Below are 12,138 nucleotides of genomic sequence, written 5' to 3' on the forward strand. Positions count from 1 at the left end.
CATTATACTTTTCCTAAAAAATAGTAGCCCCTACTTTTTAGAACTACAAATTTAAGTGGGTGGAAAAGGTGGAGGCTAAAAATTGCTCCACCAACTTTAGCTTTTTTCTTGCTACTTATCAATCATCTCATATTTTTCAATATTTATCAATTAATTTTTTTATTATTTTACAACTTCCATATATTTTAGAACCTAAACTTTTAAACTTTAATTGAACTACAATTCATGAAACCATCTACTTTAAAATAGTCTTAAAATTTTTTAAAAATTAAAAATTAGATTTTTTTAAAGAACCCCTCCATGGGGTTCTCTATCCTTAACCTTTAGCAAGATTATTGTAATTTCCTTCATTATCCAATTAAAAAACAAACAAACTTCGTACCAATGTAGAACGTGGGACTCCTTAAACCCTGATAAAGCCTCTGAATTAAATCCAATATCCAATCTCCCTCTGCGTTCATGTGATGCGAAGAGACGGTGCAGCGCAAAACGTAAAGACAAATACAAAGCTTTGCCTTCTATACCGCACCATAATTTTTCAAGTAAGTTCAATTTTAAAATACATTAATCTCATGACTGCTCCACGCGTTGGTCATTCTGGATTCCTGTATTGATTTGTAGTTCCATGTAACATCAAACTTGATAGTTACAATTTATGTTGAATTTTTTTCTTTGTCCACAATACCACTAATTTTGGCTCTGATCATTGGGACATATTCCCAGTGTCTGTTTCAGCAATAAACCCTAATGCTCAGCGGGCACTCCGAAAATATGTGATTCATCCTAAGAATTGGGTTAACTAGGATTTTCGTTATTTAAGCTTAAAACTGTTGCCTTCAACTTTTGTTCAGACTGCTAAACTCTCTGGGGAAGCAGTTGGTAGAGCCCCAGGGTGGAATCGTAGTGAATGTGAAGCACCAGGTTCAGCAAGTGCTTCAAGATTATCTTTACTATACAAGGGATTTTAACTTTACTAATGCCAGAGATATTTCCTCAACGCCCCATGTTTTATACACAAGGTGTTATCCAGTGTACATGAATAGAAGAACTGAACCCTAGCCTTTAACAAACATCTGCTTTATAATGCAATTAATGAGTTTTGAGCCCTTCTTTGAAAGCATTTGTATGAAGCCTTGTGATATTCATAGCTTGTTGCCTCCACATCAATTGTTTTTGAATGAAAACCAAGCTTGCTTGCAACTGTGTCAACTTTGAGCAACTTTAATTTTCCAACGCAGGAGCTTGGGAAACTTTACAAAGAGCACTCAAATATATTCAGTCGTTCTTGAAAAGAACTGCAAAATAAACTGCAATTCTATGAGAAACTTGGAGTCAGTAACACTTCTGTTGTGAGAATCATAATCTGTTGTTCGTTAGTTCTTAATGATGATCTATATGGAAACCTCACGGTAGTTATTATTGGTTCGATTGGTTTTCAACTGGAGAAAAGGAGGAGATCTGTCTGATGGAAATAAATCTGCACAACAGGGTTACTGTTTTAGAAAACTTCACGCTTTTAGTGGGCATTGGTTGCTCTTGGGATGAGATAAGTCATTTCATACCAAGAGTGACCTCCTTAACAATGGAATCTCTATGCTCTATAATAGAAGTTTCATCAAGTTGAAGAATATAGAAGGAAAATATTTGCAGCATATTCTTTACGTGTCCCAAAATTCTGAATCCTGAACTAGTCAATTCTATGCTATGGAGATAGGTGTTGCAACTTGCAATTGCTGGACTATACCAGGAGGCAAGAGAGGAAATTGATTGTTATAGGGTAAATCGATTAAGCTTCTTGAATATACAGTTGGAATGATTCTTGAAAAGCAAAAGTTTTCTGCATTTATTAAAAACATCTTAAGAACATGAAGCCAATCACTCCATTGTGCAAAGATGATCGAGAAAATATTCAGTTTATGCTATCGCATGGAGTAGATGTAGTTGATAAAACTAGTCTAGAAAATCTAGAAAATATTCACTTCATGCTATTGGATGGAGTAGATGTAGTTAATAAAGCCATTCCAGAATTTTTTTAAAGTATAATGATGGAAGGAGGAGATTTAGCTAATAGAAAGAGAGGCCAAGTTGTTGACAGATTTTAACAGAAGCATTCTGCACCAGTTCAAGAACTATAAGTTTGGGAAAATTTAGAGAGCCTTATTTTAATGCATAAGGTGAACACTTTCTTGAAATGTAGGCTTAGCCAAAAACTTTGAAAAGATGACAAAGTTGTCAGAAGGTTTGCATACATCCAATAAGTTGCAGGAGCGATTCAATTATTTGCTGGGACTTGGATTGCCCTTTTGTGTTATTTGTAAGATACTCTGGGCGCAACCTGGTATATTCAACCAAAGTTTGTATTTACTTCAAGGGAAAGTTGATTTTCTTCACAGTTCTGTAAGCAACCCACTCCAGGTCCTTGATTTATATCAAATGTACTTGACTCATCGTCTTGAGCATAGAATTCACACCCAGATACAAATTTTATCAATGGTTGAGGGTTAATAATGTTCTTAAGTTGGAGTTTAGCATCTCTTCCATCATTAGGCCATCAGAAAAAAGCTTTGAGAATAAATATGTAATACTTCACCCTGAAAGAAGGAACTATTTCAGGCAATGCATGCTCACATATGAACATGCTTCATCTCAGGAAAAATTTCAGTTTATTTTATTGGATGGAGTAGATGTAGTCGATAAAGCCAGTCCAGAAAATATTCAAAGCTTAATGATGGAAGGGGGACATTTAGCTAATAGAAAGAAAGACTTAGCTGTTGACAGTTTTCAAAAGAAGCATTCTGCATTTGTTCAAGAATTACAATTTTGTGAAAATTTAGAGAGGCTTATTTCAATGCACAAGTTGAACATTTTCTTGAAAGTAGGCTTAGCTAATTTTTTTTGAAAAGATCAAGATGACTAAAGTTCCCAAATGATTGAATGCAAATGTGATTTGTTGCTGCAGTGATTCAGTTATTTTCTGGGACTTGGATTGCCTTTTTGTGCTCTTTGTAAGATACTGGTTGCACCCTAATATATTTAGCCAATGTTTGCATTCACTTCAAAAGAAAATTGATTTTCTTCGTTATATAGAAATGACTTCAACATTATACCTATAATATCTGTATTACTAGGTAATTGTAGGCAAACACCACTATCCATGGTATGGGCAATAACTACATAGGAATCCCAGGGCCTAACACTACAAAAAGCAACAATTGATACTGGTAAAATAGAAAGACAAGGACTAACATTTATAGCTATATTGAGAGTCAAATCATTAAATGTCCTTTGTATTCTACCAAAATTCTCTTTTGAGTAGTGCTCTAGAATGCAAATCAGTCCATACACAATTATCAGCAATAAAAGAGGAGGCTCAATTACAATCACTCTCAGTATGAAAAAATGAGCCATGCAATTGCCAATCCAATCTCTTCCACATTAACTTTAAATTTAATTTTAAACTACAAACTTTACAATATTGGTCTTCGAAAATTGTTTTTCTCAACCAACTCATTCAAACCTTTTTGGTGTGTAGGTGGATACTTAACAATCACAACCCAACCAAAAAAGGGCAAAAATATTGACTTCTTCTAAATAAATTTGTGGAGAATCTTACTCCAATGCATGGCAAAATCACATGCAAAAGACCAACATCAACTACAAGTAGGAAATGTTACTGGCCGACCTCAATTGTAAATTTAATTATTCTACTTCAAGACTATCTTTGTCATCAATAACAATTTTGTTTGCTATATTATGCATAACAAAAAATATTTGCACTTAACATGTATACAAATATTTATCAATTACATGAATTCCAAATCACACAAAATATGGATTTCACTTCCTTCTTTACTCTAACTCTAATATTACTTCTTGTTGTAGAACCAATTCTATACTCAACAAAAATCAATACTGACAATGTCGATGGGCATGCCATGACTATTGCTACAATTATGTCACTCATTTCAAGACTCAACACGTACTATTGTATCATAACCTGTAAATTATTAATAATAATTATTACACAATTATAATGTTGTATCAATTTTTTTTTAATACTACTTAGAGATTATTAAATTCAAATATAAAACTCCTTTCAAACAAATTTTATATAAAATACAATCGGCGTACCCCGTCATGACCCTGATTATGTCATAGCGAATACAATAACCGCATCCATTGTTGATTTAGAAAATTGTCTTAATTAAGACTTCACAATTTTCTGAACATCTTAAACACCAGAAAGACATATGTTATCAGCAATCTGTAGATGTGGGGCTTTACAGCGATCAAGTTGTCTGTCCACCCCCCGTGACAATCCAGTCAACAAATGAATCAGCAATTTCAATGATTACCATCGCCTGCCTTCAATGATGGAAGCATAGATCTGATATCAGTCAATAAGTGTTTGATCTATAATAGTATTTAATTATTTAAATGTTTGAATCGATAATAATATCTGATATTAGTTGGATCGATAAGACAGTATTAGTTAGCATTGATAATAATAATGGCAAAAGGATGGATTAGTTATGGGGAAAGGATGCAATGGACCTAGGGGCATTGCCCTTACAAACATGCACCACTTCAAGAGACGTTACCTTCTACACCAATGAAAGGTATATAAGGCAGATCGGAGAAGGGGCAGAGGGTAATTGGATGGACTGGTAGATCGGACTCTCTGCAGATCATATTCATCTACAGGCAGATTATTGCTATCATTACTGAGACAACAGATTGTTATGCCGTGTCTTACTTATGCATTTAAAACTTACTTACAGTCATATTATATTGGAATTCAGTTAGGAATAATGGCATATACATAGCCTATAATACCACTTGTTTCATTTGTTCATATATCTATACATTTAATAGATTTATATTTGTTAGTAATAGTGTAATCAGATCTATATAACAATTATATTTAATTTTATTAGTTTATTTATATAATCATAATACCAGAGAGATTAGCATATTAACGTTCTAATCCTTAGTCATCCTATATTGCCCCTCATGAGGGTAGGTTGGTTTTGTTGAGGGAAAGGCAGAGTAATTCCATCCTAAAATAGGTGAGCCCCAAGAGGTGGTATGGACGGGTGTTCCTGAAACCTTTGGGCCTATTTGTGGAGGTGATTTCTTAGCGCCCTAACAAGTAATTCCCCATCCTCTATTAGGGTTAGAGATTAGGAAAAGAGTAAGGATTGGGGGCTAAAATATGGTAATTGTCACTTGTATTATGATTATCAATTGTTCCTTAGTATTGGTAATCTAATTTATGGCATAATGATGTATAATGATGTATGTTAATTATTGGGAAACGGGCAGTCTCCTAGTAGGGGACATTACATACCCATTCCACCTCCTTATGGTGCAAGTGCTACTATTACTGCTATTGAGAAGTACTTGCCCGTATTTGTTTAATTTGAATCAGCTAAACTGGTAGTCTACTCTTTTTAACATTTCTGGAAGGGATTTTTGGGCCCTTCCACGAGTTTGAAGTTTGTGAAAGTGCACTATATGCCACTCATCGAACCACGCAAATTTATATCTTTTGCATATTTAGGGTGTCTGGTTTTTATTTGGAGTTGTCATCATAGCTGCAAAGAATGCTTTGAAGAGGGCTGAAGGTCAGTACCGAGCCTTGCTTTGAATGTCGATTCCTCTTGCTTTTTTATTAATTCTGTAATCTTCAAAATCATGTTTTTAAATCTTTTAAAGATTCAAACTCTAAGGTGAAAACACTGCCGACATAGGAATAAATGAAGATCTCATCCTTTAGGAAACACTTCTAGGTCCTTGAGATCCGCTCATGGAGGTCAAGTGATTTTGGTCAGAACTTATGGAATTTACATATTAGTGAATGTTTGGTCAAATATTCCTCTTGCTCAACAACCTTCTGTATCCATGATGAATTTTGGGACGCCATCTAATTTTCCCTTGTCAAGGTCATCTGTTTCAAACAAGGAACTATTATCCAGACCTAAAGGAGGAAGAAACCCTAAGTGCCAATTTGTCGCTATTCCCAAAGTTCATTGGGGCTACTAGTCGCAAGTCAGAGCCCTCTTTCAGTCGAGTGCTAAGAAAAAATGAATACTTGTCCTTCAAAGAATTCTGTTCAATGCACTGCAACATACCTTTACAAAAAAGATTGCAATGCTCCACAAATAAGAGTCTTTGCCATTCTTTCTGTGTTCCACAAAAGAACTGTAGAAGAAAAACTTAAGATGGGTGGTTAATATAAATGCCAAGGAATCTGCAAATTATAGAAAAATTTTCAGGGGTCCTTTCAACATGAAGGTTCACCATAAGGTTTTGCTTACAGCACTCTGAGATAATCAAACAAGTACACTGGAATATTTTGAATTTAAGATTTTCTAGACAGTAAAAGAGTGTGGAGGAAAAACAGATTGATTGCTCTGCCCTTTGAAATAGCATTAGTATCTTGTTGAGCCAACAATATCCAACGGTAGCTTCTAAGGATAGAGGGAGGAGCAAAATCACATCTAATTTCCATAGAAATATAAATGACAGGGAAACCTGGGGATGGGTCCCCAGCATTTTTCGAGGTGTCCCCATTTCTGAAACAGTTTGGGGACAGGGGATAAAAAAGGTAATGCTTTTTTTAAATTATTAAGGCCTAAAAAAAAATTCTCTGCAACCCCTTGACCTTTGGGGCCTTCAAATCAAAGTAATAAGCCTTTGGCCATGCCCAACTCATATGATTCACTACCATGGTACTTGCCATTAACTGTTTATTGTTTTATCAATGCTCGATATAGAAAACTGACTTCACATGCCAATAACCTCCAAATCCCATGTCGCCCTAAATGAGGAGGGAATAAAATGAAACTTCCTTTGTTTTTGAATTTTCATATTGTAGTTGAAAGTGAAACTTGCATCCTTTGAGCATTTTGTGGTAACTTGTACACTTGTTATTAAAATCACATGCATATTGACAATGAATTATGAAAGCACTTAAGTTTTGACATTTGCTAATTTGTTCGACTCTTATGTGAATTCTCAATTCAACACAAATGTTAAATTAAGGATCTATAATGTATATGATGAATGTTTATCAATGTTATCTAATGAATATTTGAAATTTCCTTATATATTTGAAATTTTTCCCTTTTTATATAGCTGCCCCCTTTTTCGTCCCCTGCAGTCCCCAAAAATGGCCCTTAAAAAGTTGTCATTGAAACTTGCTCCTGTCCCAGAAGCTTGGGGTGACATCAATAAATCATGGACAAATCCATCAATAAATCATGGACAGAGCAAAAGAACAAAGAGTCTAAAGACTGTTCTGTTACATAAACTAAACATACATCTGCAAGCTGAATTATTAATTCAACCCAATATCTAGCTTGTCTTTGCCTCAAGGAGTAACTCCCTCTGCTACCTCAAATGTATGAGATACTCAAAGCGAATAGGACAGCCCTTGGGAAAGAAACAAAAGTAAGTGAAACAGACTTTCAGATGTTGAGGCAAGGATTCATAACTGGGCTTTAGAGCCTGCATAATGGGGGTCCTTCGAAATCAGCCATTATTTCAATTTATCTCCGATTTTCTTTCTAGCCTAGAGGTTGGCATAGATGGAGTGACTATTTACACTACACAGTTGAATCCTAATAGCAATATCATAATTTGACTTGCTGTGGAAAATATATCCTACTTATTATCTTCCAACTATATTTAGCTAACAGAAGTTCGGTTCATACTTATATACATTCGTGGCTGGAAAATTTATCCTACTTTTTGTAATGTCCCCAATAGGGATATATGATATCTGATATTCACCTGAAAACAACAATTTTAACTTAAATTGAGAAATGAAATACATTTGCAAATATAAATTTATATTAAAATTACCAATTGTAATGCCCTTTATATACAAACGATATTGATTACTAGAAACCGACTAAAAAAATTGTTAAGTATTAAGATATCCATGATAGCATCTAAATCTATATAAATGTCATTCATATTTAAATCAATACACCCTAATATCATTAATATTTAGTCCAAGGCATATTCCTATAGTCAACCATATTAGGAATTTATTGGAAATGCTTGCAAATGGCAATCTCAAGGATGGTCGTCTTTGTATTGCAAGAGCATGAAAGGACTTCTAGTCCATTCTATCTCTCAGTCCACCTTGGAGGCTGGCTGTCCTCCTCAATTAAGCCCAGGAATTTCTGGTCCATTCAGCCTCCCAGCCCAGAAGCATGGCAAGATTTTTGGTCCACCATCTTGGGTGACATACTCGATAAGAAGCATGAAGACTATCCTTCTCTACCAAGCTCAAGAGCATGGAATGGATTTTTGGTCCATTTGGCCTCTTGGCCCATGAGCATGGCAGGATTCCTGGTCCATCCATCTTAGAGTGGCATACTTGATATGAAGGATTTTGGGTCCTCCATCTCTTGTGAATTTGGAAGGCTGTCCGTCCATCCTATTTGCAAGACATTTCTATCAATTCAAAATAGATTGCTAAAGGAATTTGCCATACTAATTGCTAATAAATACCTCTTAGTGGAATGCAATAAATTTACTTACAAGCTATTTCATAGGGTTCCCGAATTTTTGACTTCAGGTTCGAAATTCGGCGAACTTAAAAAAAAACGCCTTAAATTTGTCGAAATTCGCCTTCAAATTCATAGGGATATAGGTGAAGATTTTTGTATGAAAATATATGCTTGAAAAAAAATTTCGTCGGTGGTCTAACAATCAACAATGGTCGTCAGGAGGTATGAGTGCCCTTGCTAAGTTCTTAGGGTGCCACGGGCTGATGTGATATCTTGCCAGAAGGATTTTGTGGGCAATCGCTACAGGAAATGCACGGTTTCTAAGTGGCTGCAAAGGGTGGGATGCTGTGTTTTTAATTTATTTAACCGCTTTTCAAAACGACTCGCCAAATAAATGATTTCATATGCTGCCCTAAAAACACTTTGCACGATAAATTAAATATATTATATAATAGAATTTTATTGTTCTACTTTTATTTTTTACTATTAACATTAATAAATTAAAATTTTAATATTTAAGAATATTTAATTTAGATTTTTTATCATTAATATATAAAATTTAATAAATTTAAATTAAAATAATTAAAGAAATTAAACAAATTTTAAATAAAAATTCTTAATTAAATATTATTTATTTAATAAGTTTTGTGGATATATTATTTATATAAAGAATCAAATTTATATAAAGCGAATTTAATAACAATTTTTTTTTCGAATTTTTTCCCCTCTCAAATTTCATCCGAATTTTATTGTTGTCAAATTCGAACTCGAACTCGAACCTTGTAACTTAGCTTACAAGTGACTGCAATATACTCAGAGTATTCTTAAACCTTGTTTCAAAATAATACTCTTGCTGTAAACAATATTTATTCTCAATATATATCTTATGTCTTCACTTCACTTGATGCTTTCCTAAATGAGTCAGTATCCCCTTTATGTCCTTTATGGTGGGGTGAATAGGCACAACTTTCGTTAGCATCACACCTCCTTACAAGGGATGCATCTCCTCTTAATCCAAGTGTTTGCCTTGTTAATGCTAATCGCTGCCAATTAATCATCCCTGTTTAGTTTTTAATGCATGTTTTGGGAAATCGCAGTCCATTAACATTTAGTCAATATTAATCAAACATATTAATAGATCCTTTGAATTTCCTTTGCACAAGTTCGAAGGCAGTGACTCGGAGTTTTTAATGTAGCGATTTTCTTGTGAGAGTAATGTCCTTCATGGCAGGGGCATGACACTTTTTGTGGTGTACCCATTGCAAACTGAACTAGTAGTAGTAGATACTGTATGGTTAAAGAAACAATTTTGACTGCTGAAGAGTTGCACTGATTGGTTATGCATTATGCATACACAATTGCTATAGTTACTTGCACAAGGCATTTCGTGACGGGTTTTATTTCATTTTAACTACCATTACAATTTAGAATCAGGAGCAGGGTATTACCAGAGTTTTAGGACAAGTGGGAGTCAATATTGGTAAAGGGAACTTTAAGCTCGTGTTCTCTTATAGGTAATGGTACAACCTTTCAATATTCATTCAATGCCACAATTGAACTGGTTATTTTGCAAATCTTTTTACAAGTTTGAGTTTCATCTGATAACCTAAATTAGTTTTCTTTTTTTCTTTCTCTAGAAATGTGACAGTGTTTTATCCATGTTAACAGGGGTTTATTGAAGGTGAGAAAGATGAAGGTGAAGGTGATATCACGTTCAGCAGATGAATTTACTCGGGAACGGAGTCAGGACCTTCAGGTAGGCATCACATTAATATGCTTCTTGATTCTTGCTAGCTTGCAGATGATATTTGGTAACGTGTAAACACTACTTTTTCAATGAACTCAAATCTTCATATAGTTTTTTAAAGTTTAAATTCTACATATGACTTAAGCTAGTAATTCCTTAGCATATGCATACATAGGACTTCAGCTAATACTTTCCTAACTTGTATGTTGAGGAAGTGTATTATCAAGAGAAATATACCTTCTCATAGAGTTTTTTTGATTTTTTATGCGAAAACTGCCTCCTTTGTAACTGGAATACTTAACAGATATTGTTTTGTTCCACAATCTGTACATTTCAATGGATTTTCTTCTAAACTCAGTACCTTGATATGCTTGGTTCTTATATCTTTGTACTCTTTGGTTTTGTATCAACAGAGAGTTTTTAGAAATTATGATCCTGCTCTACATGCTCAGGCAAGAGCTCAAGAATACGTCAGGGCTCTCAATGCAACAAAATTGGATAAGGTAGAATTGTATTTTGCAACTGGATTTTTAAAACTAAAAGCATTATAATCTTGTTGGATATTGCTTATATAGAATACAGACAAGGTTTAGATATTTTGCAGAATTACTAGTTTTCCAAATTTGGTTTATTTGGTGAGTCAGATATTTGCAAAACCATTCTTGGCAGCAATGAGTGGACACATCGATGCCATTTCCTCCATGGCAAAGGATCCGCATCACTTGAAAAACATCTTTACAGGCTCTATGGACGGAGGTATTAATAATATTGTTTCCTTTCAGTTTTTTGTTCTGTAAATTTAAATTTTCGTGTGTGTAATTGAAGCTGCATTGCTGTTACCTGGGTTTTCTTGCAATCATGGCACATGTATTGTTTTTCAGTAATAAACTTTAACTCTTTAAAAAGCCCAAAAGTTTTCTAGACTTGATGTAATGAAATTACTTGCACAACAGAAGAATATACTAGCAATAGCATGCAAATTCTTGATAGTCCTTGATGATAATAAGTCACTTTGAGGGGGTCAAACCTCTAAAACTCTTCAATAAGAATAGAATTCATAATATGATGCTTAACAACTACTCACTACCTTTTATATATATATATATATATATTGGCATCATTAGGTAATATTGGTACCCTAATTCCAATGAGGCTAACTTAGCATTCCATTTATAGTTAGGGACTTGTAAATGACTCAATTGAGGATTATGTGAGCTATACGTTGTTATTGTACGTTCCAATCATAGTTGGACTACTCACCAAGTTTTTGGCGAGTTTTTAAAAAACTCGTGAGTATTTTTCCCTAGCGAGTTTTTAGGACTTTAACTCTCCAGGAAAAACTCGCTGAAAACTCGGCGAGTTAGTGAAAAAAACTTGCCCGCTAATGAATAAAGGCGACGGCAAAAATGAGTTTCATTTCATCATTTTGTGTCTTGTATTTTGCTAAGAAGGGGAAAAACACACTCCCAAACACTTGCAAACTGATTTCCATCGATTTTTTTTTCAAGTCAATTTCATTCTCTTCATCAAAATATATACATGAAATATAACATTTAAGTATAAGAATAACTTATATTTCATGCATATATTTGCAGGATGTTTTAGTGTTGGTAACTTGGTATGTTTGCTGTTGCGCCAAAAGCTCAAGCTGTCAACGAATGTCACAAACACCAGACTTACCCAGATCCACGGGAGGCGATTAAGCCATGTCGCGAACCCCATGTTGGCACCTCCTAATTTTTGAAGAAATTTAGAGGTTGTCATATAAAATTTGCTAAAGGTATGAAAAAGTACACCACTGAAAGCTATTTGAGAAGGCCCTTTTGAAAGCTAATAAGTTGGGATCCAGTAAACTTCATGAGAAAT

General features: G+C 34.3%; 1 protein-coding gene across 1 annotated transcript in view; it reads left to right on the top strand.

Annotated features, from left to right (window-relative positions):
• The first annotated feature begins 332 nt into the window (after positions 1-332).
• Positions 333-12,138, top strand: part of LOC131073640 (uncharacterized) — a 92,794-nt gene continuing 80,988 nt past the window's right edge. The window contains exons 1-4 of the mRNA XM_058010139.2: positions 333-542; positions 10,194-10,281; positions 10,686-10,775; positions 10,917-11,028. Of these exons, the coding sequence (XP_057866122.2) occupies positions 10,216-10,281; positions 10,686-10,775; positions 10,917-11,028 (268 nt within the window). The 5' untranslated portion in view covers positions 333-542; positions 10,194-10,215. The remainder of the gene's footprint in view (positions 543-10,193; positions 10,282-10,685; positions 10,776-10,916; positions 11,029-12,138) is intronic.

The sequence above is a fragment of the Cryptomeria japonica genome, chromosome 11 (assembly GCF_030272615.1).
Source record: "Cryptomeria japonica chromosome 11, Sugi_1.0, whole genome shotgun sequence".
NCBI lineage: Eukaryota > Viridiplantae > Streptophyta > Pinopsida > Cupressales > Cupressaceae > Cryptomeria > Cryptomeria japonica.